Source organism: Manis javanica, chromosome 11, assembly GCF_040802235.1.
Source record: "Manis javanica isolate MJ-LG chromosome 11, MJ_LKY, whole genome shotgun sequence".
NCBI classification, from domain to species: domain Eukaryota; kingdom Metazoa; phylum Chordata; class Mammalia; order Pholidota; family Manidae; genus Manis; species Manis javanica.
In genome coordinates, this window is record NC_133166.1 from 75,971,126 (window position 1) to 75,985,170 (window position 14,045).

The 14,045-nt window shown below is 42.9% G+C and overlaps 1 protein-coding gene across 6 annotated transcripts; it reads left to right on the forward strand.

The window, feature by feature from the left end:
* Positions 1-750: 750 nt before the first annotated feature.
* On the forward strand, positions 751-9,090 carry ZBTB18 (zinc finger and BTB domain containing 18). 6 transcript variants are annotated; one of them, XM_037013680.2, is made up of 4 exons: positions 840-970; positions 1,490-1,652; positions 2,995-3,078; positions 5,426-9,090. In XM_037013680.2, exons 3-4 carry the CDS (start codon positions 3,066-3,068, stop codon positions 7,006-7,008), a joined length of 1,596 nt encoding a protein of 531 aa, XP_036869575.1. In that variant the 5' UTR covers positions 840-970; positions 1,490-1,652; positions 2,995-3,065; the 3' UTR covers positions 7,009-9,090. The 6 variants fall into 6 exon arrangements, with proteins under 6 accessions (XP_073072812.1, XP_036869577.1, XP_036869575.1 ...); XM_037013683.2 differs by lacking the exon at positions 2,995-3,078; XM_073216712.1 differs by lacking the exons at positions 840-970; positions 1,490-1,652 and having other exon boundaries at positions 1,678-3,078; positions 5,426-6,113; positions 6,226-6,452.
* The last annotated feature ends 4,955 nt before the right edge of the window (positions 9,091-14,045 follow it).

A 14,045-nucleotide genomic window follows, 5' to 3' on the forward strand; every position in this document is an offset into this window, starting at 1 on the left:
CCGGCGTCCCCTGGTGCCCTGCGTGCCTAGAGCACCTGCGTACTCGGAGCAGCCCGCTCCACTAGGTTTCAAAGTGTGCTTCTGGTTGTCACGATGCGCACCGAAACGCTCGCGCCGCGCCCCCGGGGCGCGCGAGGACACAGGCCTGGAAACAGGCCCCTCCCAGCCCAGCTGTCGCCGCCGCCTGCGGGCTCCTTTCACTTTCTCACGGCCAAGTCACCAGAGGGGCGCCGCTGCCGCCACCGCCGCCGCGCCGCCGACTCCGCCCCGCGCGCTCCCACCCCGGCTCCGCCCACCCCAACAATTTCTGCCGGTGATTGGCGCGCGCGAGCGGCAGCTCCCGTTCACCTCGCCCACTGGCCAGGACAACCCGTCAGTCCGACGATTGCCCGCCTCTTTCCCCGCCCCCTGAAAAGCCGCCCTTCTATTGGAGGAGCCTGCGGGCTGGGGGCGGGCGGGAGCGCGGGGTCCGCCGCTCTCGGTCAATAGCAGGAGCCCGGCACCGGGAGGGAGGGAGGGAGGCGGTGGGTAGAGGGGCCAGGCGGGCGGGGAGGCAACATCTGGCCGGCGCCGCCGCGTGCGTGCGTGTGCGTCCTCCGCCCCCGCCCCTCCCCCGCGGCCCGTCCCCCGCCCCCCGCCGGTCCGCGCTCGCTCCGAGCTCGCTCCCTCGCTGTGTTTGGCAGGCTGCGGCCGCCGCTGGGCTGCTGCCATGGGGAGCCGTTGAGAGTGGGGCCCTCTGCGCTCCGCCGCGCTCCTCCGGCTGCCAGCGGGGTGGGCGGGCGGGGCAGGGAGCGGGCGACGGGGCCGGGGGGCGGGGGGGCCGGGAGGGAGGGGGGCCGCAGGAGGAGGAAGCCCACCAAGTCCGGCGGCGGCAGCGGCGGCGGCGGCGGCGGCCGGGAGGCGGAGGCGGAGGAGGAGGAGGAGGCGGAGGACGCGGCGGCGGGGACGCGGTGACTTAGGGCCGCTCCGTGTGAGTCCCGGCGCCGGCCCGGCCGACCCGCGCCCTCCGCGCCGGCCCGCGGGCGGGGGCGCCAGCTGCGCGGCGGCCGGGGGCTAGGGCGGCGGGGGCGCCCCCGAGCGGAGTTAGTTGGGGGGGGGGGGGGCGGGGGCGCAGCTGCGGGAGGCCGCGCGCCGGGCCGCCGCAGCTGCGGGTCGCGTTGCGGGCTCGGCGCGGCGCCCCGGCCGGCGCAGCTGCGGCGGGCGGCCGGTCGGTGCAGCTGCGGCGCCTCGGAGCGGGGGGGCGCGCGGGGGGAGGGGGCCTGGGCGCCGCAGCTGCACCGGGACGCTGCGCTCGGGGCCGGTGCAGCGCGCGGGCGGGGCCGGGCGCGGGCCGCCACCCGGCCGTTTCTTTCGACTTTTCTTTTGTTGCCGTGACCCGGCTCTGCGCTCGCGGTAGTGCCGAAGGTGTTTTCCTGCTGCACCGGCTCTACGCCCGCCGCCTCCTTCCCTGTGGTTTAACCTTCCTCTTTCCCGTGCGTTTTGTGCACAGCCAGCTACGTTAAGATTTGCATCCCCACCCCTCCGCACCCTCGCCCCCACCTCCCCGAAAACCGGAACCCCCGGCCCACGGAACCTCCAGGTCCCGGCGCTGCTTGGGACTCACACGCCGCCGCCCGCCGCGCCGCGGCCAGTGCGGACTCGAAGTCCGATCTGTGAGGACGGACTAGGGTTGGCAGGGCGTCGGTGCTGTGGCCGAGGGAAATTTATTTCCGAAGTAGGCACTCGTGGTGGTGGTATTCGTCGCGAAGTTAGAGAAAGTTAGGTTTGTACTTAAGAGAAGCGAGGAGGACAGGATGGGGCCGTGGGTCTCTAATGAGAACAGAGTGCTTGTTACCAGGGCTGCGACCTATGCCCAGGCCCCGGCTCCTCTCCTGCTCCTCACCCTCCCGAGAGTCTGTTCAGATGCATGTGACATTCACAGATGTCGCAGCACCTTGCCGAACACCGGTCACCTTGCCCGGGTTGCGTTACAATTTAATCAGCCCTTGGGGAAGACCCAAAAATCTGGCTAAAAAGTTCCCAAACTTACTAAACCTGGCTTCCCACCACCCCCTTTCCCTCTGAAAGGTTTTCTTGTGATCGTGAACATTACAGAGTGACCCAAAAAAAGATGGTTACGGGACACAGATCAAGGGGAAGACAGAGTTCTGCTTTTTCTGAGCAGAAAGTCATTTGTGCAGGGCAGCATTCATTTTAAGTGGCGGTAGCAGGTTGTGTCAGTTCATTAACTGTCTCACTGAACTGAAGGCGCACTTTCCTGGATTTCAGAAAGTGCAGTTTCAGCTTGTTGATACTGAGAATTGAAATTTGCATTAACGGGCAGTGTGAGAAATTTTACTGAGAAGGTAGTTAAATAAGAATGAAATAATAAGGTGAACCAGGCTGAAGTAATAGTTTGGAACGGTCTTGAAACATTCTAAGACATGTATACCATTATCTCAGGAGAAAAAAAAATGAAAGTACTCTAATAATGTTGAAATGGGACTGGAGATGTGGAATGGGTTGGTTTAAAAATACCCTAAGCTGCCTTTGAAACTAAACGTTGGAGTTGAATAAAAGTGAATCTGGATTTCCTGAATAGCACCGTGGCTTGAGTGTGCTGTCAGTATGTAAGCCAGTCCACCAACTTCAGACAGAAGTGTTGCTATTCCATAAATACAGTAGAACTCCATATGCTGAGTTTTTCAATTTCTTCTGTTAGAAAGTTTGGGGAAAAAGGGAGACTTTGAAGTATTTTGTTTATACTAACAGAAGAGAAAAGTTCTCCTAAGAAAAAGCTGGTGGCAGGAGTGTAGAGGAGTAGCATATGGCATTAAAAGGAGCACAGCTGGAGGTAGCATTTCCATCTGAACATGATGTCAGAGCAGCTGACAGCCTGCCATCCCTCAGCCTTTTATTCTAACACACAGACAGGGAGTTAGTGTGTGCGGATCTGCGGTGGAGAAGGTGTCTCATTCCTCTCTAACATCTCCACTTTGCATCTGTCTCTCTTAGTCTGCTTTTTTTCCACCGATGTAACAGACCTGGAGCCAGCAAGACTCAGAGGAAAGGACTTAATCAGGTTTATGTGTCCTAAAGGTAGGAGTAGCAAGAGATTAGATTGAGCATATTTCTGTTTTGGTGTTTTGTTTATTTAATTTTAAAAAATCACATTACTTTTTTAACCCAGTTTAGGAATAATATATGAAATTGAGTATTAAATGAACATCTTACTGGAGTTCAAAGTCTTGGGTTTTTTTAGTTTTAATTTACCTATCCCTTTTGCTTGAGCAAGTAAATAATACACAGAAAAATTTCAAGTTTTGAAATGTTAAGCAAGGCTTTGAACTATTGGTTTTTGAGATCACTTCGGATTAAAATGCTTTTTGTTGTTCACTGCTTTTTAGATTCCTTTTGCTTTGGGGTGGGGGGTGGGGATGGGAGGGAGAAATAGTAAACTGGAATCCAGCATTCAAAACTTATATGAGAAGATTATTCAAGTTAAGAAGCTAGATTGTTGTGTAATTAATTCCACTGTGAAACTTTATTCTTCAAAACATTCAGCACTACTGAAACATACAGCTGTAGTGCTTTTGAAACCGAAGGTTTTTTTCAAAAGAAGAAAAAAAACTTTTGTCCCCAGGAGAATAGTTTGACTGGTTTCCTCATTTCTCTTTCAAATATATGTTTAAGAGATCTTTTATTTCAGCATAACAATAATTATTTGCAGGAGTTTTTGTGTTAGTGACTAATTTAGAACTTGTAGATTTGAGCCGCCTGAATTGGCCAGACAGCTGTAATGGCAGTCCTCTATTCTTAATCTCTTTATCTGGGCAGCAGCTGCCATATGGCCACAGTCAGCTGGATCAGATGTTTATAAGCTTCCTTCTTCGTCCCTCTCTGTCCTCTCAGCCTCCTAATTTGATCACGGCTACCTTGTGAGCTGCCCTCCAATCTTTATTTTTAGACCTCTCAGGATTAGGATTGATGTTAGCTGTGGGGCACTTAAAGTGATTGTATTGTAAATCTTGGTTTATTCTAGCAGTGGCATCTTGCTTTATTCTAGCAATGTATTTGGGATTAGGGTGAAAGTTTCAGTCCATCTTGGGCAAAGTAGAAAAAGTAGGTAAGTAATTCTGAGTATTTATGTATCCATTCCCAAAAAGCACTTTCTGAGACGCTTGGTGTGGCACCTTCCTTGCTTCTGGTTACAGGAAAGGGGAAGTCGGGTTTTCATTATTTTTAAGGAGTTGAATTTTGCAGTTGAATTCTGACCCTTTGTACATCTTCACCTTTCCTCTCCCACCACTAGACGCTCCTTCCCCAGAAAACAAGGGCGACAATGCAATTGGGAGAATAGAAGCTAGTGGGAAAACAAAATATATCAAGTTATGTTGAAACAAAGTATATTCTGTTGAATGAGGTAAGGCAGAGTCAGAAGGAAAAAAAAAGTTTTTCTTTTTCTAGCAAGGCTTTTGGGGTTGGTGAACCGTAAAGCTTTTAAGTTTCATCTGAACATAACATGCCTTTATTTAAAAGTTTGAATTAATTTTAATATGGAACTCATTTTGCCTTGCCATTGATCAAAGTTTAGATGAGAATTTTCAGAGTTAAATAAAACCCTTTTGTTTCCTAATATCCTAGATATACAGATTTTAGAAAGAAATGTAACCATTTTTTTTCTCAATTCATTGAAAAAAATTTGGATTTGTTCATAGTAAAGATGATCTTTTCCATCTGTTGGTGTCGTTCTTTCTGATCTCGTACATGTGTGCTGTACCTGCAGATCTTAAGGCATTAACATCTGTTTTTATACACAGGGCCTTTGTTGTTGTTAACACTCTGACTTTAAAAGTAAGTTGTTTGCTAATTTCTGGACTAATTATGCAGTTTTCTTTTTTTTTTCTTGATTCAGCCAAATGTGTGTTTAAATTGTGCTTTCTAAGTGCAGTCGAGTACCAAAAGTAATAGTATAAAAAGGGTGGCTGAACAAGTTTTATGAAATCTCCCAGACTGTGTTTGGGACTTTTCTTTGTTCCTTATAGGAGTTGTTCCCATTGAAATTAAAGCTGTTCTGTAGGGTTTGCAGGACATAATTTGGTGGGTAGAGTTGATTTCTCCTTCTGAAAGAGATCTTAAATTCTTGCCAGTTTAGAGACTGTTCTGAAATTAAGGCTTTTAAAAACTTGACCGAAAAAGTTCAAGGCACATGGAGATGCATCAGAGTCTGTTTGGCTGGCATAAGGAAGTTTGGAAGGTGTACATCATTGTTTTCGCGTTTAGGTTTCGTGCGTGTGATCTGGTAGCCTTTGGGTCATAATCCTGATTAAAATTCAGGGACGTGTACTTCGGCGGCCCAAGCTGATTGTTTTTTTTTTAAGTGGGGACCAGAGTGTTGCAAAGTTGTTCCTGACCAGGCTTTCATGAGAAATTTCTCTCTTCCCAGGTTATGAAGACAGTATGGAGTTTCCAGACCACAGCAGACATTTGCTGCAATGTCTGAGCGAGCAGAGACATCAGGGTTTTCTTTGTGACTGCACTGTTCTGGTGGGAGATGCCCAGTTCCGAGCGCACCGAGCTGTACTGGCTTCATGCAGCATGTATTTCCACCTCTTTTACAAGGACCAGCTGGACAAAAGAGACATTGTTCATCTGAACAGCGACATTGTTACAGCCCCAGCTTTCGCTCTCCTGCTTGAATTCATGTATGAAGGGAAACTCCAGTTCAAAGACTTGCCCATTGAAGACGTGCTAGCAGCTGCCAGTTATCTCCACATGTATGACATTGTCAAAGTCTGCAAAAAGAAGCTGAAAGAGAAAGCCACCACGGAGGCAGACAGCACCAAGAAGGAGGAAGATGCTTCAAGTTGTTCAGACAAAGTCGAGAGCCTCTCGGATGGCAGCAGCCACATGGCCGGCGATTTGCCCAGTGATGAGGATGAAGGAGAAGATGAAAAATTGAACATCTTGCCCAGCAAAAGGGACTTGGCTGCCGAGCCTGGGAACATGTGGATGCGATTGCCCTCAGACTCCACAGGCCTCCCCCAGGCCGGCGGAGAGGCTGAGCCACACGCCACGGCAGCTGGAAAAACAGTAGCCAGCCCCTGCAGCTCCACAGAGTCTTTGTCCCAGAGGTCTGTCACCTCCGTGAGGGATTCAGCAGATGCTGACTGTGTGCTGGACCTGTCTGTCAAGTCCAGCCTTTCAGGAGTTGAAAATCTGAACAGCTCTTATTTCTCTTCACAGGACGTGCTGAGAAGCAACCTGGTGCAGGTGAAGGTGGAGAAAGAAGCGTCCTGTGATGAGAGTGATGTTGGCACTAATGAGTATGACATGGAACATAGCGCTGTGAAAGAGAGTGCGAGCGCTAATAGCAGGGTACAGTATGAGCCGGCCCATCTGGCTCCGCTGAGGGAGGACTCGGTCCTGAGGGAGCTCGAGCGGGAGGACAAAGCCAGTGATGATGAGATGATGAGCCCGGAGACCGAGCGCGTGCCGGTGGAGGGCGGCATGGAGAGCAGCCTGCTGCCCTACGTCTCCAACATCCTGAGCCCGGCCGGCCAGATCTTCATGTGCCCGCTGTGCAACAAGGTCTTCCCCAGCCCGCACATCCTGCAGATCCACCTGAGCACGCACTTCCGTGAGCAGGACGGCCTGCGCAGCAAGCCTGCCGCCGACGTCAACGTGCCCACCTGCTCGCTGTGCGGCAAGACTTTCTCTTGCATGTACACACTCAAGCGCCACGAGAGGACTCACTCGGGCGAGAAGCCCTACACGTGTACCCAGTGCGGCAAGAGCTTCCAGTACTCGCACAACCTGAGCCGCCATGCCGTGGTGCACACACGCGAGAAGCCACACGCCTGCAAGTGGTGCGAGCGCAGGTTCACGCAGTCCGGGGACCTGTACAGGCACATCCGCAAGTTCCACTGTGAGCTGGTGAGCTCCTTGTCTGTCAAAAGCGAAGCGCTGAGCTTGCCCACTGTCAGAGACTGGACCTTAGAAGATAGCTCTCAAGAACTTTGGAAATAATTTTATATATATATAAATAATATATATATACACATATATATACATAGATCTCTATATAGTCGTGGTACGGTCTAAAAGCAGTCTTGTTTCCTGGAACTCAAAAGTTGGGGTATTAACTTGTTTTTGCACTTTAGAGTAGCATGAGAATCTCACTAATTTAGCATTCTGAGAACAGAAACTTTAGAGCAAGTCAGAGAATAGAGAGGTGTTTTTCTTTCCAGGGGTTAGGGGTTAGTGGAAGTAAGCCAGTAAGAACCTTTGAAACAAATCGTCCTATCACAAAATGCTTCCATAGGGCTTAATTCTGTCGACACTGCATTGTCTTGAGCGCTCTTTTCTTTCTCCTTTCTTTGTTTTTTTAAAGTAGAAATACCCTCCAGTTTTATTAGCCTCTTTATATGTCTCAAATTGCATGAATCCTTTCTGGCTGTTGGAAACCTGAATGCTTTTAGACCCAAATGGAAAATTTCTGAAATGCTGGATTATCTATTTTTAAACAAGCAGTTGACTTAAAAACTTTCTGTGGCAACTTCTGGTTTTCTGACGGTTCCCAATGAGAGAAGCTCTGCAAGTACACTGGGGTCACTGGGACGCTGTCTTTGTGAAGGTTTGCTTGGGATGAAAAAGGATATTGCAGCTTCAGCAGTGTTGAACTGTGTGTTAAAAAATGTGAATTACTGTTACTGTATACTGTAATTGATTACATGGGCTGGGGGGGTGTCAAAGAACTTGACAGGTTGTGTTGATGCTCTTAGTTGAGTCTTGAAAAGTAAATATTAACGCTACAGAAATGCATGAGTTTCAATATATTTTTTGTCTTTGTTTGCCTTGTATAACTTTAACAAGTGAGTTTAAAATTATTTAATTTCCTTAGAAAAATAGCACCATTTGGGGAAAAACTGGTGTTATGAAGAACATAAATGCACTGTTTTTATTTTTATTTTATATAATTTAAATTGACTTTCCCACTGTCTTTAAGTTGAAACTGTTAAGCTGAATAAAAACTTAAGCTGCAAATTGATAACTTCGCTACATAACAAGGAAAATATAAATGTTTACAAACGGCTTAAAGATTTGCATGTGCAGTGTGCATTCATAACAAACTTCTAATTGCACAAAACCCATGCCAGCTCAAAGTTTAGGTGTACACATTTACCCAGTTGAGCATTTTTAGAATAACTACTGCACAAATTGACAATAGGTCATTCTTTCTTTTTTTTGCTCCCCTTTTCTTTTTTCCCCTTCTCTTCCTAACCCTCCCTCCCCGCCTCCAACACCCATCCCCCCCAACTCATGAAAAGATTCTATGGACTGAAAAAGCCCCAGGCTGAAAGGACTGGATGCCTTGATTGACATGGGGAAGGGGGTTAGTGGACTATGTGTATCACGGCAGCAGAGGCTGCAGCCCTACGTGTGGTTTAATGACCGGCACCAGGGCAAAAGCATTTTGCACAGTGTTTGTTTTCCTGTCTTGCACTTACAAATAAGGTCTATGGGAGTAGCATGGAAAACGTTTGCTGTTTTTCCCTTTTTTTTTTTTAATTGCTTTTGTTTAAAATTTGATCGCCTTAACTACTGTAAACATAGCCTATTTTTGTGCTTAAGATACTGAATGGAAAACTCCATTGTGTGTTGCTGGACTGTTTTGGAAATATTTGGTCAAATGTGTGTTAATTTGGCTGTAATGGCATTTAAAGCAAACAAACAAACAAAAAAAAAGCTGTGAAAATGGCCTTGGAGCATTATCTTTAGTTACTTGAAAAGTTTCTAGTTTTTTTTTTAAATACAGTTTATGTTAAAATAATTTTTATTAATTTAGAGAAGACAATCAATGTCTGAGAAAATGGACTTTCTTTTGGATTTTCTTTTTGTGGTCATTGTGAGTGGTTGCTTTTTCCTTTTATTAGTTTCACATTCTTCCTTCGTTCTAAAACTTAGACTGACATCTAGCTTTGACAATCATAGTATGTTTTATTTTCCTGAGGGGGGAATAACTTATAATGCTGTTTAGTTTTGTACTATTGGTGTGTTGGTGAATTTTTAAACTGTGTGCTAACTGCAATAAATTATATGAACTGAGAATTTCTTGAGTTTTAATTGTGATTATGTACTCTATATATCCTAAATATGTATCCTACATGGCATCTTTCATATTATAGTCAAAGGTTATGAAGTTAGTACACAATACCTTAGACACTCAAAGGGAAATGTGCAAAAATTTTGCTTCTAGTCATTTAAGAAGAAACCAAATGCACATTTAAAATTTGTGACCCATTTTCAACAACCTAGATCAGGAGAGTTAAGGTAATTCCCTGAGAATCTGAGTCCATGAAACTTCCATGAAGTAGCAGCATTGGTTTTTCATGGCACACTGTATGACTACCTAGCCATACACCCGAAATCATTTTCATGGGTAATTTATCCCAAGTTGACTGGTCAAGTCTATTCTTCTGTGTTCTGGTTTAAGTGGAAAATTGAAGGAGACCGGATGTCTTAATTTGGAAGACTGCTTGGCTAATGACTGGAAATCTAGGCAATCAAATTAGCAGGCATTCGATTATTCAAGATTGACCTCTATACATCCTTGTTGTTGCTGGGAGAACTCAAAAAGTTCCCAGATTTTAATTCTGGAGTTCTAATTTAAGAATAATTGTAATTAAGTATATGTGACCATAAAAGATCCCTGTTCCCTGATATTTATGATCATTTACAACTTCATGATTGTCTTGTTGGGCATGCCAGGGTGGGACACCTTGCTAGTTGACTTAAGCAATTGATGGAACACTCACATGTGCAGGACACTTAACTGTAGAGGAGTTGTCACCCACAGTCCCGACTGTGAGCCGGGCCAGCATGAACATACAGAGAGTTGTAGAGCTTGAAATCTGTAATTGCTCATAACTTCCATCCTTAAAGGTACATTTGAAAACAGTTTCACATTACTACTGTCAAAATACATTTATACTAAATGGCCTATTGTAAGGTTAGTATTCTTAACTTCTGTAGAAAAAGTGGGATTTAAAGTCTGAAGCTTAAAAATGTGTCATTTGTGAGCTTTCTGATAGCTTTGGATGAGAATCCAAGATTTCATCATGGCGCACAACAATTTACAATTTGGAATCCTGTATTTTTCTTTTTGTTGTTGAAACAGGATTTCTATTACATGCAATTCACTTGGCATTAACTACTTAAGCATTGTTTCAGAAGAAAGGGGAATGTGCATTTGAGCTCCATAAAATAATTTCTTGAGCAATTATAAGCTCATAAAAAAAGAACAGGGCAGGGGGGAGAGGAGGAAAATTTTATATTTTCAGTTTCTGTCAACTGGTCACAGTACCTCAAAAGATTTCTGAAGATGCTGAGAGCTACAATTTACTTTCACTGACTAACAACTAATCTTAAATGGGGAGTACTGACAAACTTAATTGGATATACTTACAAAAGCAGTATTTTGACATGTAATATGGAACAAATAATTTCTTAAAACATTCCTTGCAAAGCTAGAACAGGATATTAATTACACAAATCACTACATTTGATAAGTAATCGGTCATTTATTCACTACATTTTTTAAAAGGAAGTTAATTTGTGATGTAACGTTGGAAACCATGCAAATTGATCCCCCTTTGATATCTGGCTGATACCTAATAGATTTTAAATACGTGATTTCACTTGCTTTTGGTATCTTCTTTTTTTAAAAATAATCGATTGTGCCCTAGATTCCTGTGGGCCCAGCATTGTGTGCTAGTTGTGCCCTACGGAATGTCCAAGAAGTATAAAATGTTAAGGTCAGTGGTTTTGGATTTTCTTTCTAGTAAATTATGTTGTCACATGAATAGGTGACTGGAGTTTTTCTTTAAGAGACTTGCCATGATTATCTACAAACAGGTTATTGGAAGATTAGAAAAAGGTGAACACTATTATTCAAGTTATATAATAGCACACACTAAAATGGCTGAAATACTCATTTTCCAAGTAAATCTTTTGAACTATCATCAAAGAAAACATTTGGCTTTTTACCCAAGAAGTAACACTACTTTAAAAAATGCTTGACTCTCCCAAGTTTTATCAATGAAACACAAAGTACATAAAAACTAGACTTTAAAAATCCATTAAAGATAATAAAGTCTAAAGATCTCCAAATTTCCTATGTCGTAGGACTACATTTTACTCTGAAACACTTGAAACATTCTTTGATTTCTGATATAACGAGGGAAACTTTTACATACTCCTGCATAGAAAACTCAGATAATTCTGGATTTAATTTGTAGATATTGACCCATATTTTGTCATAATTGTTTGATTAGAATGTTTGAAATTGCTGGTAAGGTACAATGAATTGTGTATGTATGAATTTTGAAATCCAGGACAGAAGAGTTCAATGGTTGTCATTCAAGTCATTTGACATTAAAATGTTAGAGATAATTGCCCATTTTGAAAAATAAAACAATAGTTCTATTTTTTTAAAGCAAATAGCTGTTAGGAGTTGCATTTTGGCTGTAGTCCAAATTTATTAAGCTGACAGAATTTTGTCCCTTATGTTAAATTTTTTTTTACCTTTTGCCTCCAGAATATGGCAAAACAATCCTTGTATGCAATCCTTTGGTCTGAAATGTACAGCCACTTATCTTTTGACCTTAAGTTTGATTTAGTTACATTCAATGTTTCTAGCCTTCCCACTCCTTAGATTTTCTTAATATCATAAAATGATAGCTAAAGCAGTGAAGTCTTACTGATGTCACTGGAGGTTTTTAGAGATACTAATTTATTTTCAGAGACATTTTAGAGATTAAACTTTTAGTATTTTTGCAAACTGACCCCTTAAAAGTCTTTACTAGTTAATTTTTGTAATTTCTTGTGAAAGAAGCTGAACTCTTCAAATTTAAAACATTGTAACCAGAAAGGTAAGGTCATAAAAATAACACAGTAGCTTGAAGTTTTTCTTTGAAGCTCAAATACCACATCAGATCTGCTTACTCTGAATGGGTGACTTAGTTATCCAGATAACTCAGGCTCATAGAATAGCTTTTTCCTAAAGTATTCAAACAATTGAAAGAAATCAGATTTTTTTTTTAAGAAGGATGAATTATCCAGTTAACTTGCCTGATTCTATTCTAACATTTACTAATTTATTCTTAGTCAATCCCTAGGTTTATGTGAGTGTGGTACTTTCCTTGGGCTGAAGGTTAGTTTACAAAGCAATTCTTTCAAAACTAAAATTTTTCTTGAATTTTCAGGCACTTACCCACCTTTTCTAATCTTCCTTAGGAACAGGCTTGAGTTAAAGCTTGCATTTTGCTATAGGAGGCATTCTCTCTAGTTTGGCAGGAGGAGTAAAAACCTAATTTGGCTTTAAAGTGTAGCACATTAGTAACAGTTTTAGTGAGGATATTTAGAGTGGCTTTGAGAGGCCGTGACACCCATAGAGAGTCCATTCACGGAAATGACTTATTTAAAGTTTGTTATTATCTCTGTAGTTAATCATTAAATCAAATTGTTTTAATAACGTCAGTGTGCATGCTTAATATGACTACATAGGAATTTTTAAAAGTCACATTGGCCTAAATATTGAAGTTTATAAAAAGTATATGTATGGTTAATATGAAATGGTATGTGGAAAAATGTATTTGAATATTAGTAAACATTTGAAAGATAGATGAAATGTTTCAAAACATAATGCATATATAATGACACTGAACTTGAGAGAATAGCATAACCTTATTTATGGTGCTCTGCCAAACCAAAGCTAGCTTTTGTTGTGTGACAGAGCTTAAAAGAATGTATCTTAACCACATATGATTTAAAAATATATGCTAGTTAAAACGATTTGTAAATAAGGACAGATTCATTTCATTAAAAATCATACTTAATGCTGTGTGCACTTCAACTTTGAGTTATGAAAGACCCTGACGTGTTTGTATGTCTAATGCTCTGAAATGATCTTTGATCAAAGTAAGGACATTAAGGTTTTTCATCTGAATCTTTAAAATTTGTTTTAAAAGCAGGCTAAAGCATACATATACCTTTTCTGTGGACCATTTCTTTGGAACTGTATGGTGTAAGTGAGCTGTTCGGCCTCATTGACAAACAGCTGTTTGGTAATGCTTACTAAACACACATAGTGCTGCCCAAGGATATCTGTTTGGACAATTTTTAGAAAAGAACAATGGTACAAAAATAGGTAATTAAAACATTTAAGAAAAATACTTATTATTTGTGAGCCATAGCCATAGAAGTTAGTGGTATCTACTTGTATTTAGTGTAAAAACCCTACTTCTAATTTATAACTGTTCTGTCACTTAAAGTCCTCACTGAATACAAGAAATCTGAGCATAGAACCATATTCCAAGAAAATCCAATTTATAAAGTTATTTCTATAACTAACTGCCTTTGAGAAAGAGGGTCTCTGAAGGATGTGGCAGAAGGGAAAAATATTACATGTTTGTATTCAAAGTATGGACATTATATACTAGCCCTGAGTGTAAAATTTGTTTGGGATCTCTTCAGCATCCCCAAGATTTTTTAACCAAATAAACTGAAAGAAACTGAAGGCTGGCAAATGGAATATTCCTTCAGGTTCTTACTTTTGCTGAGACTGAAAGTAAGATTCATATTTTATACTCTGCTGTTTCTCTCAGTGTCCTTTTCTTAATTCTAGGAGGGTAAATTCTATGCATTGAGTGATTTTGATGCTATTGCACGACTGGATTTTCCAACCAAGTTGTTTTCTGTGTCTGGATTTTTACCGTTTTGGAAAAACTGGAACAGATTTGAAATGTAAACTACACTGGAAATTGGCCTTATGTACCAGTCTGCATCAACGAACTGCATATACCAAGTGGGAGTGGGAAGAGGGAGCAGAGCATGTGGACCAAGGCGCTAAGGCATTTATTTCCAAAGTCTTATTATAATAAACCACATCAAACTGGATGAAAACCTTAGGTGAAGAAAAAAAAATTAGAGGATCTGCTGGGGCACAATGAAGTTTTGTTTTTCATACTAAGTGCGAAGTCTAGAAAATGTGGTGATTTCTCACA